Source organism: Rattus rattus, chromosome 8, assembly GCF_011064425.1.
Source record: "Rattus rattus isolate New Zealand chromosome 8, Rrattus_CSIRO_v1, whole genome shotgun sequence".
In the NCBI taxonomy this organism is placed as follows: domain Eukaryota; kingdom Metazoa; phylum Chordata; class Mammalia; order Rodentia; family Muridae; genus Rattus; species Rattus rattus.
Window position 1 is genome coordinate 100,608,417 of NC_046161.1, and position 22,785 is coordinate 100,631,201.

Genomic DNA, 22,785 nt, shown 5'->3' on the forward strand with positions numbered 1-22,785 from the left:
AAGCATGTTTAACCTCTGAGCCGTCAGCTGTCTCCAGTATTCTATTTTTGTAGGCACTTTAATCTTGGAAACTTAAGTGACCATGAATGTGGTAACAAACCAGTTATAATGATATGGTTCAATAATTTGAATCATGTGCTAAGGAAACTTTTCAAAAATTCTCATTTTCTAGAATTTGACAACTCCATTTTTAATTCTTTTAATCTTGATATAAATAATTGGAAACCATCTAAATTCCAGAAGGATTTGTTAGTCATTAGTAATTCATTGTGTTTAGGTCATGCTTTTGGGTGTTAATTGTGTGCTTTCCAGCTTGCACATAAGTTTTCCATTATAACAACTCCCAAGACCTCTTACATGTGAATAAATGCCTAGGTCTAAAGCCTGACTAGCTCATAACTCGATCATCCTATTATTATTCTATTCTAAGTCCTGCCATCTAGTTGGTTATCTTGTTCTCAGATCATGGGATCATCTTCCTCCAGAGTCTGGGGGCTAATCTCCTTCACACCTGACTCTGTTCCTAGAAATCTTCTCTTTATAAAACTTCCACCTCCCTATTATCTGCGTAAACTAATAGGCCAACAGATTTTATTGACAGGTGATGCAATACAAGAGTTCTCTCTACACTTTTGTTTCCTAGTTGTCTCTCTGAGGGAAGTATGTCTTTTATAGAACTCTTATTTGGCCTGGGGTTATAGTTCAGATTGCTCAACTAGCTATGTTTTGCATGGTTTGCCTAGGTGGTACTGGTTCTCTTTGTTGCCTTTTCCTTGGCTTTTTATTAGAAGCCTTGTTAGAGAGATGCTGTGATGGATAGCTCTTCCTATGCCTGCCTTTGGCAGGTATGTGACAGTTTTACCATAGAGTGTTGGTGGATAATCTTGGGTGTGACTCTAGTTGTACTTAATCATATGTCACTAGTGGGATTCCTTTTCCAACATGGTTTCCACTGTGTACTTTGATTTGGGAGCCGACAGGAGACTGTACTGTATTAGGAGTGAAAGTTGACTAATGTGGAGAAGGTCCAAACTTTCCAGCTTTGCTCTTCACTGAAGTACTAATCATCTGTGCCACATTCAGCCTGTGTTTCTTTGTATGTTTCTGTTTATTTTCATTGGCTGCATATTGTCATAATTTCTAGATCACTGGAGGCTGTTAATTACTTTTCAAGGTTTATTTATTTATTTTTTTAAAAGATTTATTCATTTATTATATATAAGTACACTGTAGCTGTCTTCAGACACACCAGAAGAGGGCATCAGATCTCTTTACAGATGGTTGTGAGCCACCATGTGGTTGCTGGGAATTGAACTCAGGACCTTTGGAAGAGTAGTCGGGTGCTCTTAACCGCTGAGCCATCTCTCCAGCCCAGGGTTTATTTTATTTTTTTTTTCTCTTTTTCGGAGCTGGGGACCGAACCCAGGGCCTTGCGGTTGCTAGGCAAGCGCTCTACCACTGAGCTAAATCCCCAACCCTCCAGGGTTTATTTTTAATTACTCTATTTCCTGCCTAAAGCATAGGCCATAGGCTTTTTATGGACAGGTGATAAACATCTATACAACACGCAAGTTCTCTTTATCCTCATTTAAATTTTTAATGTGCTTATCTGTGGATTTTGTAAAAGTCTTTCTGTGTCCTATCCTTTCCTGCAGCTTTTGCTAGTGATGCTACGTTCATTTTTTCTGATTGAGAGTGGGGAGGGAGGGAGGGACGGAGGGAGGGAGGGAGAGAGAGCTGGAGGATGAGAATGCATGTGTCCACAGTGCTTAGCTGCTCTCTATCATTAGCCTTCTTCCCACCCTTCTTCCTCTTTGCCCATGTTCTGGCTTCTCAGTGGTATTCTATGGTGTATCTTTTCACAGGCATTCACTATTTTAAATAATGTCATAGCACTCTTTATATTTTATGTTTTATTTTCTTTCATGAATTAATACTGATAATAGAGTGGCAAATTAGTATTTTTCAATTGATAATTGCCTGACTATTCAGAAGTTTTATTTCAATTATTTAAATGAGATTTTCTGTTTTCCTACCCTTTAGTCACAGTAGCTATTACCAGATTAGATTGTAGTTTCACCACTTTCATGGCCAAAAAAGAACCAATTTTTGTAATTTCCCATTTTTTAAATAATTTACATTTTAAACCAAGACAGATTTTTAAAAAATATGTACTCTTTCTTAAGCTAGGGCTGATGAATCTTAAGTGCTGATTGTTTGAGGAAAAGGGCTTTCTGCCAAGTGTGGGGTGGAACATATCTGGCATCACTTTGGAAAAGGACAGTACATTCTGTGAAGGATGAGCAGGGCACATGTTATGTATACGTATTTAATGGAACTTGTCTTCTCTCTTTTCTAATTTCCACCCTGTTATACCTTGCTTCTCTTGCTCCTCTGAGGTTACAGGACAGCCTTTTCAATTAAAATCATTATCAAAGATGTCTGCTCTGGACATGGAAGAGCTCAACTACATTTGTTACCTTCCATAGGAGAAGCTTGTGTTTGTACTTTAATAGTGTAGCTTCTTGATTTTCCCTTTCTGTGAAAAGGATTCATGAAAAGTACTCTGAAGATTTTCCCTTTCTTAATATTAGTGTGTAACCAGGGAGAGGGTGTCCAAAGCTGGTCATGAGGGAGGAGTTCATTCCCTGTGACCTCCAAGACTGTGAATGGTCTGACTAGCTACCAGATAGTATGGCTGTGCCATTTTCCTGAAATAAAATATTCCAGAGGCTTAAAGACACCACTCTTTGAGATTCCTGTATTGCCTGTCTTGCCTGAACCCTCTTGAGAACCCTCTCAGAGGCAAAAGAATCCATGAAATGCATCGATCTTTGTATGTTATAAGCAGTTACTGCTCCCTCTCTCCAGAGTGAAAAACATTCTGAAAGGAAAACTATGGGAAAAGATCGTGGGATTGGAAACTTTAGTCAGCAGGAAAACTCTGAAGATTGCTGAAATGCTAATTCTAGCCTTTCAGAAAATGTATGACTCCCAAAATGGTTTTTCTATTTGGTGCAGCTGTAAATAAGATCTTATTAAGATTTTATGTCTGTGTGCACATGCATGCATGCATGCCCACGGCTTATGAGCATGTGGAAGCCAGAGGAATATGTTGTGTACCTTTTAAATCCTCTTTGCCTTTTTCCTTTTCCTTAGCAGGTCTCCCACTGAACCTAGAGCTTGTTGATTGACTAAATTGGATAGTCAGCAGGCCCCAGGGGTACCCCCAACTCTCACTCCTGCCCCCCAGCACTAAGATTACAGCTGTTGCCACCACACCATGTTCCTTAGTCTGTGGGGTTTTTGTTTTTTTGTTGTTGTTTTTTACTGGTGCTGCCAGAACACTTAATTTATGGTTGAAGAAGGTCATGAATTTAATAATTCTCCTCCCACATATTCTAAGTGGACCACCATGTCTTGTTTTATATAGACTTCATATATATTATACAAACAAGCTTGTGGCTGACCTGGGTTATATAAAAAAATAGGGCAGAGGAGTCTTTTGTCCAGGAGTAATGATGGTGTTCTGAAGCTTCTATTGGTGGAGCGCTCAAAGTCCCTGGATCATTCCAAGTGAAAGAAACATGATTATTTAACCTGAAGCACTTTGAAGATTGGTTTTTTTTTTTTTTTTTTTTTTTTTTTTTTTTTTTTTGGTTCTTTTTTTTTTGAGCTGGGACCGAACCCAGGGCCTTGCGCTTCCTAGGTAAGCGCTCTACCACTGAGCTAAATCCCCAGCCCCGGTTTTTTCTTTTTTTAATAGAATCTGTTAGTAATCTTTGACAATTTATAGAGCAAAACCACTTGTTCCACACCTTTGATCCCAAGGCAAGTAGATTGAGGTTAGAGAGTGAGTTCCAGGATAGCCAAGGGTACACAGAGAAACCCTGTCTCAATCCCCAACCCCCACCCACCTCCAACAACCAAACAACCAAACAACCAACAAACAAACCCATTTAGAACTTTTTCAGGGTGAAAAGAGGGCTCTGTGTCTAAGACCTGTTCTTGGTGTAGATTAGCCCTGGGTTTGGTTTCCAATATTGACATTGGGGTGGCTTTATACATATTCATTGGCTTCTGGAGATCCATCTCCTTTCTTGGGCAACACACACACACACACACACACACACACACACACACACACACACACACACACACACACACCATATACAGTCAAAACTCTCATGTACATAAAATAAATAAATTTAAAAAAAGAGAAAATGAAAGGCATGTCTTGTGATAGTACTGAAGATAGGAGTGGGACTGGAGTTAATGTGTTCACTTTTATGAAAGATTGACAAAAATTTGCTCTGGACTGCTAGTACTACAAAGTAATACAATTTCCATAGTCAGTTTTTTCTTTGTGTCACAATTAGTAATTATTCTTTGTGAATTTTGCAGATATCCCATCTTCTAAACCAACACTTCTAGCTAATGGTGATCACGGAGTGGAGGGGAATAACACTACAGGTAAGAGGTCTCTAGAATTCCTCAAATGTGAAAGTTTCCATAGTGAACACCTTGACAAGCACCTTTGGAGTTTTATAAATGAAAGTACATGTTATTTCTGAGAATATTGCTGCTCTCGTTGGTTATGTTTAAACCCACGGCATCTCTCAACAATAGAGAGAAACAAGTTTGTTTTCATAGTCTTCAAATGTTTATTGGAAGTAAGCCACACAAGAACTGGACGAACCTTAAAGGAACTCTAACAGTTTCCAAAAGCTCTATCGCTTCCTGCAAAGAGGCCTTTGTCTGCTCCCTGCACCCTGATAGGGAGTCTCCAACCTGAATGGGCTCTCTGCACTTGGTTTCTTCAAAAGCCAGTATTACGGAACCCACAACCATAAATAGAATGGTTTGCTTTGTGTTTTGTCTTTAATTTTTTTCTCTTCCTTTATCTTTCCAATTAACTGTTGCTTTGGGATTTGTTTCTGCTTTAACTTCTAGTCCAGACTAAGGCTCTGGTAGTCTTTCAGCACTGAGTTCCTTTAGAGTTTTACCTCACAAACAACACGAGCCTCCTACCCCTTCACCCTTGCTATGTTTATCATGAACAAAATTGCCAGAGCTATAGTGGGAGTTTGTGCACATGGGTCATGCTGTGTTCTATAAGATTTTTCTTAGGGGCCCGTGGGAGAGCCATGCATTGTGTTCCTGTAAAGAACTGCATTCATCTGCAGTTGTGATCAGCCTGACACTGCTGACCCAAATGAGTTTGGCTTTTAGCACTCAAGGAGAGTACATGTTTCTTTGTATAAGAAAACTCTCTTAACTCTGGGGTGCAGCATTTTGATTCATGGCAGTATATTGGAGGCAAGCACAAAATGTACTTGTTTTAATTTTTTATGCTTGAACCATGAAAAGTCTTCTGTTTAACCACTATAGAGTTGTTCACTTCTAAATCTTTCCAAAAGCCTTTTTTTAAGTAATAGCAAGTTCTTTAAAATGTATCTTTTTTATTTGCTTTTTAATTTGTTATATGTATGTGCTTGCATGAGTATACATGTGTGTGGGAGCCTGAGAAGGCCAGAAGAACGTATCGGATCCCTTAGAGGTGGAGTTACAGATGGTTGTGAGCTACCATGTGGGTGCTGGGAACAGAACTCAGCTCCTCTTCAAGAGCCACAAGTACTCTTAACTGCTGAGGCATCTCCAGCTCTTGACTGTTTTCTAACTTTAGGGAATGTTGTAAGATGAATCTAGTAGCCTGGGCCGACCTCAGATATTTGGGAGGCAGAGGCACAAGTGCGAGGCCTAAGTTTTGAGGCCTTTTCTGTAGAGTGGTCTTGGGGGTAGGCCAGCCTGGATAATTTATTAAGACCTTATTTCACAATAAAAGACCCAGGGATGTAGTTTAGTGATAGAGTTACTAGCCTAACATGTATGAGATCCTAGGTTCAACTTCTAGAATCACTCACTAAAAAAGAAATTATATATCAGTATGACTCAAAGTAATTGGAATCTAGGTTCTATTTTTTTTTAAATGTAAGTTCTATTCCATTAGATTAACTCTTACTCATAAATACTGTATTTGGAAAACTATGAACAAGTACAAGGCTGATGTTATTGTGAATTGGCTTTTTATTTCGACATTTGTACGTTCATGTGTTTCTGCTCCTCTATGAAAGGAAAGATAGGACTTGCAAATATTCCTTTGGTTAAAGAAAAAGTGGCTTAAACATGAGTGCATTTAGCTAGGTATGGTGTCTCATCAGACCTGTAATTCTAATACTTGGCAGGCTAGTTTAGACTAACTAGTCCCTTTGTCAGAAAACCAAGCCAGGAATGAAGAGAGAGCTCAGTGGTTAAGAGCTGTGTTGCCCTTGTAGGGCCCTGGGTTTAATTTTTTCAGTAGGTTATTGTTGGATGGGAACAACTGTCACCTCAGCTCCAGGGAGTCCGCCTCTGGCCTTAGGGTTCTTTCGTTCTCTCTCTCTCTCTCTCTCTCTCTCTCTCTCTCTCTCTCTCTCTCTCTCTCTCTCTCTCCTCCCTCCTTTCTCTCCCTTCTCCCCCCTTTTCTCTCTCTCTCTCTCTCTCTCTCTCTCTCTCTCTCTCTCTCTCTGTCTCTCTCATGCTCACACACACTACACAACATTTGTACACAAATTAAAAAACAAGGGTGAATTTTTTTAACAAAACAGAGCAAAGAAGCATATTAAGTTAAGGAAGAGGGAAGGGTGGAGGAGAACTCTCTGAGTAGCTGTTTGAAACAAGTGGGTGTTGTTTTACACAGGAAGGGACAGCTGTTGAATCTAGGCTAAACTGTTCCAGCATGATTCTTAATGGGTTTTTTTTTTTGTTGTTGTTGTTGCTTTGTTTGTTTGTTTTAAATGTGTATGTTGGGGTGTGAGGAGATAGAGCTGCAGTTACAGGCAGCTGTCAATCATCTGATGTGGGTGCTGGCAATCAGATGCTGCTCTGGAAAAGCAGGAAGAGCTCTTAGCCACTGAGCCCGTTTCTTCAGCCCTGAGACTTAGTGTCTCAAATAAAGATTCTTAACAATACAGTGAGTTGGGCTGGACTGTGCAGCCAATACACACATACAGTTTTAATACACATATACATGTTAATCAAGAGTTTTCTGATGACAAAGGGGAACCCAGCTCTTTAGTGACTTGCCCACTGGTACAATAACAGGTCTTTCTGCTTTTGAATAATAACTCAGTGTTCATATCTGGATTGTTTGGGTTTTGATGTTGGCCTCTTTAATAACTGTTTTTAAAACCAGGTGTTTTATGAGTATACAGACTCCATTGGAGGAGGGAAGAAATAGAGTATGCATGTTTGGGGGAGCATGTTGTGACTTTCTCATTTGGCCATCACTAATGAGAGCATCTGGCTCAGTGCTCTAACTAAAAACTCCTCTCTCAGTTTTCCTCAAAGTTGTCTGTAGAGCTGAGAGAAGAGCAGCCCCACTAATCATAGTGGAGCTTATGAGCATCTTGCTGTATTGAACTTGCTGTTTACTAATGACCTGTGCTTTTCCGCCCTTTCCTTCCCCTTCCTGTTTCTTCCTCCCTTTCTATTTTTCTCCTCCTAGAAGACTAGAGTTGTCTCTCAACACTGGGGCTGCTGCAACACCAGACCAGTGATCTTTCCTAAGCACCGTTACACTCCTAAAACCTTCAGCATTTTGCAGCTTTGCTTTTCCTTCCTGGACACCATGTAGAAGAAGCTGAGGGTAGTTCTTCGGGGCCTATTTCTGCTGATGCCTGAGCAAGCAACCTGCCTCTTGTGTTCCGCAGGGCTTGATGGAGCCTCCTTTCCCTTTGTGAGCACAATGTGCAAAGTGAATTCTTTTACTTTTAGTATTTTTATAAAGGTCATCAAATGTCATTTCTTTTCATTGTTCTCTTTTAGATTCATTTTATCATTTTTACATTTTTTTGTTGGCCTTGTCCTTTTTTTGCATACTCAATGTGAATCAGCATACTGTAAAAACTAAATGAGAATATGTGCTTTCATAAAGGGTTGAGGCCACCGAGCTGCAGTGAATTCCCCTCTCCTGCCCCTCCCATTTCCCTCTGTGAGCTTGCTTTTAACAAAGGTTAGGCTTTCAGGCCACCAGTGTCTCTCTCCACCTTTCTAAAATCTGAATTAATGTTTTCGAGTTGAAAAATTATTTCTCTGAATGAAATTGCTACTTGTGCTGGGTGTTGTGGTGAGTAACTTTAGTCAGCATTCAAAGGCTGACTGATCTCTGGGTTCCAGCTGGCCAGGGCTGCACAGTGACACTCAAGTCTTTTTCTTTTCTTTTCTTTTTTTTTTCTCCAGTGTCTTTGCTGCTTGCATGGTGGGCCAAATTGTTTTCTTTTTTTTTTAATCATAAACTATATTACCCATTTGTCTTAGATTCTTCTGAAAATTTGACAACACAATTATTGTGTATTGATTCTTTTTTTTTAATAACCAGTTATATTTTGAACATAATCATAAAATATCGTTGGGAAGTTAAACCTGAACACAGTTGTAATGTTTTGACCCCTGCAGTAGTGCAGCAGGCAGTGACAGGATGAAACACAATGTCTCCTAAATAACAGAAGCACTGCCAGCCTAGAGAGCTCCTAGAACAGCCATTCTGAGGCCGCCTGCACACAAGCCCTGGACACAGACCTCTGACCCATAGCCCACATTTTTACTGTGTCACTCAGGTTGGCCTTGAAACATTACTTTTACTAGCTGAACTATAGTAGGTGTCACTATGCCTGGCTTCTAGAGAAATTGTCTGATTACTCCCAAAGTATGTTTAGGATTAAAGGCTGTTTGAGCTCCAGAGTGCTTTTTTCTGCAACATTCCAATAGCATTGTTGGATCATATATGAAATCCTGTGTGTAAAGTCCTGTACCATGAAATGAAAATTTATGTTGTTTCATTGGTACTTTTTGTTCATTTTTCCAAAGAAATAAGTAAAATTAGATAAAATATCATAAAAGCCAGAACCATTAGGATAAGTAGTGGGGACCTTTGGTCAAGCTTTATTTGGGTTTTTAGGAGTAGAGCATAAATCCCAGGCCGTATTAGAGATGGGAATTCTGATGTAAGAACCAGAGTGTGGCACATGCTTTTTATTTCTGTCCTTTTGGTTACAGAAGTTATTTCAGCCCCCAAGGTACTGCTTATTAGAGATCAAAAGAAATAGCTTACACTATATTTGAGGAAAGTTACAGATCATATTGGCTTTGATCTTCTGACATAAAACTACTTTTGAAACCTGGGTGTAGTCACTTATACCTGAGATTTCAAGATTCGGGTAAAAAATAGTCAAGAATTTTCAGAAGTAAGGAAGCCAGTCTGAGCTATGCAGTGAGTTTAAGGCTGTGTGAAACCTTGTCTCAAAAACACACCACCACCACCGCCCACTCCCACCCAGTACTTTTCCAAGGTAAAATCAGAATGACTTGAAGATTTAGGAAAGTTCTTGCAGTGCCAGCAATTGAAAAAGCATTGCCTTCCGGAATGGCATCAGAAGGCTGGAGTCTGTTCCCTCTGAAGGTCTAGACAGGGGCTGAGGCTTCATCGCTTATCCTCCAAAATGTTCTCTTATTGGGGGCAACGGAGTTGGCCAGGGAACTTTTTAAAAATAACAGTACCATTGCTACTAAAATCCTGTCTGGTGTGTTTGTTGCTTTTTTTTTTTTTTTTAAAAATCCAGTCTCTGTAGCTTTTGTGACAGATAGGTACAGACAATAAACACACAAACTTCATGGTAGACATTGATTTATTCCACGTTTGTTTCCATTTGCCATATTTATTTTGTTTAAAATATTTTAATGTGTTTTATGAGTTTCTATAAATGTTCTCATTTTTCTAATAGCCAGATGAAATTTAATATAGTTTGCTATCTCCAACTGTTACATTTGGATATTTTATTTTGATGGTAATAAGAAAATGTTTCATATATAGCTACTTAGGAAGTAATCTGTCCCTTGAAAAATGAAAAAGTGCTGTTACTGTGACAGTCACATACTAGACGGGGCCTCTCTACTTAAATGTGATTCTCATTTTCTCCCTTTACCCCTGCCTCACCCAATAATGAAGATATAGAAGTCTATTTAGTCATATCTATTTAATTTTACAAATTTATAGTTTCATTTGTATTTTTTGTGACTTTAGACTTTAAACAGTTTGTATATTGGGACATCTTATTGTGTCATTGTGCTAAATGAATTAAACTAATAAACATACATTAACACCAAATTACTGGATTTTGGCTGGGGTCTTAATTATTGAAGTATATAACTAAGGTGCTTTGAGGTAGGTCTGAGTCATCAGTCTAACAAAGCTCTGGATCCCATCCGTAACAATTCTGTAACTGCATGGACTTCTGTCAGGCATTTCCACTTAAACACTCCGTTTTTCAGGTCTGAGCAGCGCAAAGCTCGAGTGACCGTGATAGTTATATCACCTGCTGAGTTGGCAGAATGGTAAAAGCCTTTTCTAAAAGGCAGTGTCTAGGGCGTATTGTTAATTAGTTTATAGTACCATATTATAAAAATGTATATCCACAATATTCTTGGAATATATTCTGGGCTTATTTAATAAAATGTGTTATGTTTAGTAATATTTAATATAGTGACATTAATAAAGTGTAGAATCTGGAATGCTGTATCTGTATAATAGGTAAGTTTGTAAATGTAATATGCTGACTGAAAGGAAGAAGAAAGGAGTCCAAGGATGGTGCTATTTGCTTGTAATTCCAAGGACTTAGGAAGCCGAAGCTGGAAGATTTGGAACTGCAAGCCATCCTGGCACACATAGCAAGATCTTGACTCAAAATGGGGCAGAAAAAGAAAAGTTCATTGTAGATTTTCATTTTGTTTTGAGAGAGGAATTAACTATGTAGCCCTGGATAGCTTTGAGTTTCTGTTGATACTGTTGGCTTCTCTTCCCCAGTGCTAAAGCTACAAGCATATGTCACCATACTTGCTCTCAATGTAGACTTCGAATAACCTAAAGACTATTTGATAGTCCTTACTATTTTATGGGTACATTTCACATAAAAGTCACTTGTGATGGCAGAGATGATGATGATGTTTGAGAAAGGGTCTGGACAACTGTGCAGAGTCTGGTCTGATACTCATGTACAGTTCAGGCCGCCCTGATGCACAGCTCTTCTGCCTCATCCTGCTCTGATGGGATTACAGTGCATGCCACCATACCTTGCAGGAGCAATTCCTGCAGGAACTGAAACCTGCCTATGATTTCCTTCTTCCTTCTAATTTACCATGATAATATGGTGACAGTAGGAGGCTGGAGAGTATTCTAGTCAAAATGTAAAAGTTTATTTTCCTTCAGTATTGCTGGCTATTTTTATTGTAATTGGAATGAGTATGTATTTCTTTAAAAATTCGTGTGTGTGTGTGTGTGTGTGTGTGTGTGTGTTGATATGAATGTACATGTATATTTATTTAGGTGTGCATGTGTGTAGATTTCATTGTGATAATTTTTCAGTGATATGTTATCCACCCTGAAGATTATACCAACCTCAAAATAGTGTAACTCCTATGTTTGAATATTCTAACACTGAAGTTGTACTGTGTGGTTTTTGCTGTCTCCTGCCACATTGGATAAACAAGTTTAACATAAAAATGACTTTAATATGAACGGTTCTACAACCAGTCCATGAACTGACATGTCACAAATGAAGTTCAAATATGTAATCCTAATATTATAATCTGAAATATTTACATAGTAAGCCCTCCTTATTTTTCTTTCTTCCTCACAAATCTTAGAGATTCAGTTCTTTTTTTTTTTTTTTTATGTTTTCTTCCCTCAACCCCTACATATAAGCCAACTATACGGAGAGATACCAATCAATGCTTTATAAAGTTGTGGTAGTCTTCCTTCCTTATTGATTTATTTAGGTTTTTTTTGAGACAGGGTTCTTTGTGTAACCGTGAATTTACTGGTATTCACTCTGCACACCAGGCTGCCTTGAACTTAATAGAGATTGACCTGCCTCTGTCTCTTGAGTGCTAGGATTAAAGGAGTACATCACCAGCAGGCTCATGGTTTCCTTTCTTTCCTTTCCTTTTTTCTTTAATGGAGATTTTTAAAATTTATTTTATCTATATGGGTTCACTGTAAAGGTCTTAAGATACACCAGGAGAGGGCACCAGATCTCATTACAGATGGTTGTGAGCCACCATGTGAGCCAACATGCTTGTCTCACAAGTTTGAAAACCTGAGGTCAGTCCCCAGTACCCATGTAAAAAGCTGGATGTGGAGGAATTGTATGACCGACTTTTCCTGGGTAGAGGAAACACACACACACACACACACACACACACACACACACACACACACACACACACACACACACACACACGTCTTCACCCAATAAGGAAGCTCATAACAGACTGAGGTAATTATTGTACCAGTGTCCACTAAGTGTTGTATTGGAATTACCAACGGGTTAGGGGTTATTTACACGGAGCAGGAATAAGTCGAAAGTGGCTGCACCACTGCAAAGCCCACTCCAATGCGGCTCTGGAAACTCCCAACCTTGCAAGTGGTGGGCAGCTCCCATTGTGTCTTTTTTCTGCACCATGGCTGGTTAGAGTCTCCATCTTCATCAATCTTTGAAGTTTTTGTCCTCCTACATGTAAGACTTTTAACTTCCCAAAGCTTTTGAGCCTCCTCTTCTCTGAAGACAATTTTTCATAGGCGACAGGCATATTCCTGGAACTCACTCATCAGCCAGCTTAATTGATGGACTCTAGGCCATTGTTTCAAAGGAGGTAGAAAGCTTTTTGTTTTGGAGACAGGGTCATGCTATGCAACTCTTGTTTGACTATCCTGGAACTCACTATGTAGACTACGCTGGCCTTGAACTCACAACCCACCTCTTCTGCTTCTCAAATTATTTGTGCTGTCCATCACTCCTGGCAGGGGGCGTTCTTGATATTTGAGGTTTTTCCAGTCTTCATACAAACACACCCCAACCATCACCAACAACACCAATTTCAACATGTGGTGGGGCCTGGATAAGGAGGACGCACAGCAGTGCTGAGTGCGGCTCTGAAGGTAGCTTCCAAAGGGCAGTGGAATGTCAGAAGGTTTATGTCATTTTAGAAATAACAGCCCTCAAAATAGTCATCTTTTTGGCAAGGACAGAAAATCTAATGATGAAATTTCACATAAATCCTAAAGAGTGACCCTGATTGGCAAAGACAATATTGAAAAAAAGAACAAGGTTGAAAGTTTTCAAACTTCCTATATGTGCTAACTAAGTGACCCTCAGGTGCCAGGTATGGCAATACTACATCTCTGTAATCCCAGTGTGCTTGGGTGGGGGAAGCAAGAGGACTGTGAGTTAAGTCAGGGTAAGAAAACCTAATGAATGTGGTGCTGAAATAAAGAGTAGAACAGGAAGGCAAGACATAAATCTTTGTTACATATTGTGAGATGGTTTTGGTTGGACAAGGATCAGTTATAGCCTTTTCAACAGATGGTGTTATGAAAACTAGATATTCGTATATAAAGAATTGTTATGGGACTGGAGAAATGGCTCAGCAATTAAGAGCATTGACTGCTCTTCCAGAGGTTCAAGGTTCAAAACTCAACACATACTTGCTGGCTTACACCCATCTATAACTCTAGTTCCAGGGAAATGTGCTGTCTTCTATTGGCCTCCTCACATATATGCAGACAAAATACCAATATACATAAATAAAAATAAATATCAACTTGTTATACTTTTATACCATATACAAGAACTAGTTAAAAGTGGATTTGTGCCAGTTGCTCACAGCACATAGGTTATGGGAAGTTTGAAGCTGGTCTGGGCTACAGATTTTCAAAACAGAGGTGATTCAGCTAGGCATGTTAGTACATGCCTTCAATCCCAGCTGACGCAGAGGGAGATGGAGCTCTTAAAAATATGTAAATAAAAATATAAATATAAAAAAATATAAATATAAATAAAAAACCTGTAAGAAATACTGTGGTGGGGGAGGCAGATGGTTGTTATTTGTGGGGGCTAGGGTATAGCACAGAGTTAAAGATCATCTTTGGCGGGGTTGGGGATTTAGCTCAGTGGTAGAGCGCTTGCCTAGGAAGCGCAAGGCCCTGGGTTCGGTCCCCAGCTCCGAAAAAAAGAACCAAAAAAAAAAAAAGATCATCTTTGGCTTGGCTACATACTGAGTTTGTGACTAGCCAAGCATATTTAAGATCCTGCCTCAAAAAAAATTTGAGTTTGTATTAAAATACCTAGGGATCTGAGGCAGCAAGATTCTACTGAAATTGAGGTTAGCCTGGGCTACATAGTGAGACCTTACCTCAAGAATAAAATATGAAGAAAGTCCATCTAACTTAGAGATATTTTACCAACAAAATTAAGAGTAGGGACTTGAATAGAGCAGACATTGGTTTACCCATATTTATTGGTGTCCTGTTTACATTATCCAAGCAAGGTGGAAGCAACCGAGTTGTCCCATCAACACAGGCGTGAATGAATAAAATGTAGTTATGACTTGTGATATGGCTACAGCATTGATGAACAATGAGACTGAATATTAATGGAAAAGGGCCCGATTAAGTGCTGGGGAATGTTGAAGAGATGCTTGCCTGGAATACTCCAGATCATACGTTAAGATCCTTAACATTTCAAAGAAAATAGGCCAATCCCAGAAAACAAATCCTATAAGATAACATTTATATCAGCTACCTAGAAGAGTCAAGTTTGTAGAAATGGGAAATAAAATAGCAGTTCCTAGGAACTGGGGAGTTAGTGTTTGGATACAGAATTTTAGTTTTGCAAAATAAAGTTGTAGAGAGAAATACATAAATATGTAAATGCTATTTAAGTGTGAGACAGTCATGGAATATTTTTATAAGGACAAATATAACCCCCATGAAGATTAGAAATTGAAATTGCCATTTAGATGGAGAACTCACATCTAGTTGAAGATGTCCTAAACTGAACTCATTATCCTTCCCTTAACATGTGCAAAAAAAATACCTGCTTCCTATCTCATTATAAACAAATTGCCCTTTTAGCAAGCAAGCAGGCTGAAACATCTGTCATCCTCTCACCCACATAAAAAAGCAGGTAGAGCTTGACCCCTTCTTACATCTTGGTCTCCTGAATTAGTTTCCTTGTTTGCTTCTGCTTGCTTCCTTCAGTGTGTATTCTTATAAATATCCAACGTGGGGGACTGGAGAATTGGCTCAGAAGAGCACTGGCTGCTCTTCCAAGAGACTCAGGTTTGATCCCAGCATCCACACGGTGGCTTACAACTGGCTGTAACTATAGTTCCTGAGGACGTTGTGCCCTCCTTTGGCCTCTGAAGGCACCAAACAGTTCTGCAGTTCACAGAAGTTTAAAAGTTTATCTGGTGTGGTACTGCACATGGCTACTGTTGGGGTTTTTTTTGTCGTCACTCCTCTGACCATATCTCTAGTCCTCTATGTTTAGTTGGCTTCATTGATCTTGCTGGGTTCCTTCAGGCAATAGGTTGCTAACAAGTGGAATACCGGCTGAAATGTCCTATGAAGATGCTCACAGTGGTGCTTACCAAAACTTTTTATCAAAGGTAGTGCTCCTTGGTGTTCTTCAAACCAGAAGAACTCTATGGAAGGAAGAGAATAGAAAACACACAGGAATCAAGACAGGCCAGTGTTTTCCAAATACTGTCCTGTGATTGAGTTTTTAATAAAAGATGAGGGGAAAAAAAAGAGGTACCTTTCTCAGTGTACTCTGTGTGCTTAACAGCTGCCAAAGGTAATGTTAACATGATCTGGTAAGTAAATGGATGGCAGTCTACCTTTTTGGCCACTTAGCTTTTGGATGCTCTTTTATACATACATCTAAACTCTTGGTCTCCTGAATTAGACCAAGTGACGTGACAGTGAAATGAGTAGTGGGTTACTGCTGCCTTACACGATGAGAAAGCTCTGACCTTTCCCTAAAGTGAGGAGATGCTCACTCTGCAGGCAGCAGGCAGCGTCTCACTTGCTCAAGGACTGATTTGGTTTTTTGAGACAGGGTTTCTCGGTGTAGCCCTGGCTGTCCTAGAACTCACAGAGACCTGCCTGCCTCTGCCTTTTCCCCCAGTGCTGGTTTTAAAGTTGTGTGTCTTGGTGAGTCTGATAATCTTTAAACATATAATTTCCTTTTACGTCTCTCTTGTGTACATGGGGATGGGTTGTACATTGGTAGGTCAGAAGACAGCCTGCAGGAGTTGGTTCTCTCCTATAAGATGTGGAGCCTAGGATTTGAATTTAAGTCATCAAGCTTGAGAGTACTTTTACCAGCTCTCCTGCTCTCTGTATTTTTAAATACAGGGTCTTCTGTAGCCTAAATGACCTTGGTTTCCTGCCACTTTACCCCGAGAGTTAGCACCATAGATATGCATTACCTCATCTGTTTTGTTTGGTATTGAGGACTAAACCTAGGACTTTTGTCTATGCTTGGTAAGTACTTAACCAACTGAGCTATACAGAATCTGGCTGTGTAGCTCTGTAAACCTGGTACTGTGCTTGCTGTACAGGCCAGGCTAGCCATCCTCCTGTGTCTGCTTTCTACATGCTGATGAGATTACTATCATGAACCACCATGCTAAGCTCATAAATTAATATTCAGTAATTCATAAAATGGGAAGAAAATAGTACATATACAAACTAGGTTAGGTAACTCTGTAATTCCAGCACATAGGGTGGAGGCAGTAGGATCAGGAGTTCAAGGTCATCTTTGGCTACATAGCAAGTTTATAGGATCAAGCCCGCGATATACATGAAACCCCATCTCAAACAAACCTGGCTAAGGTAGCCCAAACCTTTATTCCTACTGTGGAAGTGGTGGTGTGGTGCTAGTAGAATGATTAGGGCTATCCTCTGCTATATAGCAAATTTGAGGCTAGCCTGAGATATATTTCCCAAAAATATTTCCCCAAACCAAAACTATCATAATTTCTAGCTGGAGGAACGCTTAATGTAATCCCAGATTAAGGAGGTGGTGGCAGGCCTCCCTGAATTTGAAGCCTGTATTGCATGGTCTCCATAGATAGTTACAGGACAAGCAAGAGGGCATAAAAGGACTCTTTCTGAAAAAACAAACAGGAAAGAACCTGATGTGCAGTTCTCATTTGTGTAATTAATAAGTCACAAGGCCATTGTTGATATCGGTGACTGACCTTTTTTTACTGGCCTGTGGTTTTGCTATATAGATCATGCTGGTCTCAAACTCATAGAGATCTACCCACTCTTCCTCCTAAATGCTGGGGTTAAACATGTGTACCACTGTGCCTTGGCTTTCTAAATCACCAATTTTACACTTTCCTTTCTCCAGGCAGAACTTGAACTAGTTGAATTTCTTTATCTAGTGAAATGACTCAAACTTTCATTCCCTAGTCGAGCCTAGGTTTGGTTCTTGTAGTTTTCTGCTGTTTTTGGGAAGAAAGTGTGAAAAGTTGCTTCAGAGGAGCCCTTGTTTTCCTCGTTATATAGCGACATTTTTACAATTAATTGGACCTAGTCATTTCAGTCCATAGGTTCTGCCTATCGGTTCAGTGGCATAAAGAGTCCCAGTTGACCAAATTGGAAACTACTTGTGTCTTCTAATTTAATTGCATCATTAATTGTGCAGGCTGGTAGATGTTATTTCCTTTTTGGAAACTAAAACATCCAGATTAGTAGAAGTCATTGGACAAGGTGAAACAGCATTCTTCTCATGGAATATTAGGTTCTAGAAGGGCTTAGATAGGGCTCAGAGTTAGCGTGTGTGGTTAGCACATGTGAGGCCCTGCGATTTCAAGCCTATGCATAAACAAATAAGTGAATGAACCCACCTACCTATCTCCTTGATTCTAAATGTATGTATTCTGGCAGTAGGGAAGACACCACGTAAGGTTTCTGATTCAGTACATCAATACTTCCTTCAGAGTGTTGGCTCCTAACGGAACAGTAAGTAGTTCTGGTTCTAAATTAAGCCTTTTAGGGGGTAGGATAGATCGAAACTGGCGAATCTCACAAACATGAGCTCCACTCTGCAATTCTTTGCTGTTAAAATGTCCATCCCATACTTGTTTAGAAACAGGGGCCTGTGAGCTGTCAAGATTTTGATTTGGGCATTCTCTCTCGTGTAAAGTTCATCTCGCCTTTTGAAAGGCGTCCAGTTTGACACTCACTCACTGACCAGGTGGTTAGCTGGTTCCACCTGAGGAAAGGGGGCATAATTGGTCGTCTTGTTGGTATATTCTGTGGGTATTTGCTGGCTTAGGTGAAGTATAAGATGTCTGTGGGAGAAGACTGTTTGTGGTCCACACACTACCATTACAGTCAGCCCAGCCTACCAACTGTGTAGATCTGTTAAGCAAGCACTCTAGATCCTAGAGAAAGTCAGTGCCCTATGAGTAGGGCATTATTGATTTAGCGTCCCACTTTGGGAATGCTGTATAATGTTTTTTCCTTCCTCAATCAGTTGGCCATTGAAACTCTGGAGAGGCCACTAGCAAGGGTTGAAGAGGAAGGAAAAGAAGACAGCAGTTTGAGTCCTCTGCTGTATAACTTAGTCATTTTCTGAGATTGCTTGAATTCAGTCTGTTTCTACTTGATAGTAGGTGGGTACTATTCCTGCCTAGCTAGAGGTGGGTAGATTGGTTAACATGCAGGTCAGATTGAGAGACTGGACTACAAGGTCATATTTTATCTCTTACAGTTAGGCAGTTGCTAGCCACTACAAGCCAACAGAAAGAAGATGGGCATGATAATCTCGGGATGTGGGAGGTGGAGGCAGGAGGATGGTATTCAAGAAGATCCTCAGGGCCTTTGAGATGGCTCAGCAGGAAAAGATTTTACTGCCAAGCCTGAAGCCTGATGCCCTGAGTTCATTCCCAAACTGGAGGTGGTGAAGGAGGATAACTGTTTCCTGTAAGTTGTTCTCCCCTCTCCCCCAGATAAATTCAGAACGGTCAAGAAATGACTTTTCCCCCCCCCCCTTCGGAGCTGGGGACCGAACCCAGGGCCTTGTGCTTGCTAGGCAAGCGCTCTACCACTGAGCTAAATCCCCAACCCCAAGAGATGACTTCTTTATTTTATTCTATTCTATTCTATTTTATTTCATTTTCAGACAAGCTGGCCTTAAGAGTTCATATGTAATATATGTTGATCTGAATTTGGTCTTAGAGCTACCTTAAAAGTCCCGTGTGTCATTAGACCTGGCTTACATTACATTTAAGGAAAAATGATCACCTGTTAGTGGACTAATTAATTGACCTATCTTTTTAAGACTTGGTATGTATTTGCCTGGACTTTTATCTGAGAAAGACTTGGAGTGTAATGAGCTGGGCCCTTGGTTCAATTCCCAGAGCCACAAAGACGAGCTTCAGGAGCAGGTGTAGTGGGGTAGGATTACAATTAGTGTGTGTGAAAGACGCAGTACTGTGTATCAAGTATGTGTGGCATACAGTGATGTCTTATTGCACACTCCTAGAGCAAGGAGCAGAAATTTATCATCTGGAATTCTTGCTTTAGCTCAGTTGTTCTGTAGTAGGAAAGCAATATGTACAGAAATTAAAGACAGGACTGGGGACCATAGCTCAGCAGGAGGCCCTGGGAGGTAGAGACAGGAGGATCAGAAGTTCAAAACCATCCTTGGCTACATAGTGAGCTGAGAGTGACCAGACCTACTTGTGTGGGTCTCACTAACCTGGTTTACTTGGAAGTCTCTTTGGAGATGAGGCTGGCCTCCGACTCATAGGCATACACACAAACCACACCTACCTTTGCCACCCAAGTGCTAGGATTAAAGGTCTCTTTGGGTTTTTTTGTTTGTTTGTTGTTGTTGTTTTTCCTTTTTCTTTTTTTAATTAAATAAACCCCACAGCCCACCTGGCTGAATACATCTTTACTGGTCAGACTATCAGGCCACAAGGCCAGCTCTGTACCAGAAAGAAGGGATGGGAAAGGGGTGAAAAACCAAGCCTGTCCTTAGCTGACACACTGACATAGCAGAGTCTGAGATGACAAGAAACAAGAGGGTTAATATTTGGCTATTAATTCCATACTTGAGTTTTGGTCCAGTGGAGTTCCAGAGTTTTTCATATTTAGACTGTGCAACCTTAGCTTTCCTGTGACTATGTAGACAGGCTAGGCTCAGCAGTTCACAGAGATCTGCCTGCCTCTGCCTCTACCTCCTCTAGTAAACTCTTCTAGTGAGACATCGGACAGTTTGCCCCACTGTTGAGAGTAGGGGTTTTGTTGTTGTAGAGCACAGATGGCTGATTGTCAATAGTTGTTTCGAATACACTGTTAGAAATAATCGCAGCCATTGAAAAATGGGGCATGTACAAAAATAAAGTTTAATGTTCACATGTGGTTACCACAGATGAATTTTGACTTTATATACTAAGTCCTGTTAACTTCTTCCCTCACTTAATAATTAACATATAACCTGCTTAATGGAATGTAAGAATAGAAATGGGGTTCATTTTGAATCACTGGTACATTAAGGAAATATTTTATCTATTTTGTCTGTAAAAAAAAATAGCTAGTTACTATTTTCTTCTAGTTAAGAAGGCTATACATCATGTCAGAGATGACAGTGCTGGCTTATGTGGCCTGCTTTCCTGACCTGATTGCAGTTACTACTTTTATTCTTCCATCTTTTACACTGTATGAACTGACAGATTTAAGTTATGTAATGAATCAGCCTAGTTTAATGTAAATCCTCTTGTGTAATAGTGTCATAGTAAGGTGTATTTATTTAATGCATATTAGTGCTCTATCTGCATGTACACTTGCATGCCTAAAAAGGGCATCAGATCCCATTACACGTGGTTGTGAGCCACCATGTGGTTGCTGGGAATTGAACTCCGGTCCTCTAGAAGAGCAGCCAGAGCTCTTCACTGCTGAGCCATCTCTCCAGCTCTATGTTTTTTGTTTTTTAATGAAGAGAATCTTATTCAGTATATTGTATTTCTAAGAAAAACCTGAAAGAAGGGCCAGAAAGTAGCAGCAGAGTGCTAGCCTTGCATGCAGGAGGCCAGGCTTTGATCCCTAAGATCACGTAACCCTGGTACGGTGGCACAGATATGTCATTCCAGCACCTGGAAAGTATCATTGGGACTATCAGAAGTTTAAAGGCATTTTTGTGTTCATGGATTAAGTCCACAGAATATGTGGTCACTGCCAAAAACCAAAGAGAGACAAAGACAATAAATGCTATCTAAACAAGAGTTTATCTGCCTTTGGAGAGGCAGCTCACAGACTGCCAGTCGGCAATCTCCAAATGATAGATTTCCTTGGAAATTCCAGTTGATTGTAGTTACTTGTTTAACACCATTTTCTGGATACCAGTTAGGTCCCAAGTAACGGAAATGGTGGTGCTATATGCAGTCTGTCATCCAATGTTGTTGTTTGGGTTGTACATGAAGGGAGTCTGTTTTCATACATGTAAATACTTGGTAGATGGAATATTAGATTATGGAGTATGATTTGTAGTATGGAGTATGCATTATGGAGCTTGACAAGTAGTAATTTCTTAAAGGTTATTTGTAATGTGTGTTTAAGACCATAGCAGTGAAAATTTTATGCTATTATATTAAGTCCAGGGTCTAAGCTAGACATTGTGGCATACACCTTTATTCTAACAGAAGCCAGCCTGGTCTAGAGGTAGCTGCAGGACAGCCAGGGATAAATAAGAACATCTTGATTCAAAAAACCAAAAGTAAAATAAAATAATACTCTCGAGCCTGATGCTATCATACAGAATTATGACTTTGATACAAAGATGGGATAATTGACTAATTGGTATTTACTAAAATTTAGCTGCTTGCTTTTTCTGGGAAATGCTCAGTTTCATGGAAATTGCCCCCTGCCATCTATTATTTTCTATTTTGTAATTCTATTTTTATTTTATGCATATGAGTTTTTTTGCCTGGGTGTATATATGTGCACTACATGCATGTAGTGCCCTTGGAGATTAGAAGAGGACATCAGACCCCTACCCAGACGGTAGTGAGCTGCCATAGGGGAACTGAACCTGGGTCCTGTGGACGAGACTAAGCACTCTCAACCACCAGGTTCCTCTTTGGGCCACTTTGTAAACAGCTTTAGTGTTACTATTGTGAGTACATGGGGTTGGTTTATGAGTGTCACGGCATGTCTGCAAGTCAGATGACAGCTTTATCGAGTCAGTTCTCTTCTCCCTTTAAGTCTGGAACTCTACCCAGTTAGGTCACCAGGGTTGTTCTCCAAGTGCCTAGTCTATTAAAGCCATCTTACTGGACCCCTACCAGTCTACTTTGGTGGAAAAACCAAGGTTTCTAAAGGTGACTAATGATGGGGATAAGGTAATTTCTATTTTCTCAGGTAAATTGAATTATTGTTTCCAGTTTAATTTTTTTATTCTTTTACTAAAATAGGCTCTTAATTACAATTATACTATAAAAATCTATAATCTCAACCAGTATTGAATCAGGGTGTCTAGTAGAGACCAGCCTGGACTGTAGAGCAAGGTTCTGTCGTCTTCTTCTTTTTTAATTAGGCTGAATGCTGTTGTCCCTGCAGGGGAGTTTGCCTGCTTAGTTGAGTTTTAAGAACAAAATCTAGGTCAGCAGCAACTGCTGAAGATGTGGGAGTGAGTTTCTGTTAAAGCTGCTCATTAATAATGCTGACATCTAGATGCTGTTTGTTCTGAATGAGGCTCCCGAGAGCTGCTTTGGGTTGTGCTGTAGTTCTCTTCTGGAAAGATGTAGCCCACTAATCACACTTGAGTGTGGCTTCTCCAGAAAGTGTGAGGAAAATGTACCCACGTCTCCAAGTTACAACTATAGTTT

General features: G+C 40.0%; 1 protein-coding gene across 3 annotated transcripts in view; it reads left to right on the forward strand.

The window, feature by feature from the left end:
* The window catches only part of LOC116907651 (microtubule-associated protein 4), a 96,167-nt gene that overhangs the window by 61,584 nt on the left and 11,798 nt on the right, over positions 1 to 22,785 (forward strand). Inside the window, exons 3-4 of one of the 3 annotated variants that reach the window (XM_032910741.1) lie at positions 4,405 to 4,473; positions 7,550 to 10,207. In XM_032910741.1, the coding sequence (XP_032766632.1) occupies positions 4,405 to 4,473; positions 7,550 to 7,554 (74 nt within the window). In that variant the 3' untranslated portion in view covers positions 7,555 to 10,207. Of the gene's footprint in view, positions 1 to 4,404; positions 4,474 to 7,546; positions 10,208 to 22,785 lie in introns of those variants that run through there. The other 2 variants (XM_032910740.1, XM_032910739.1) reach the window with 2 other exon arrangements.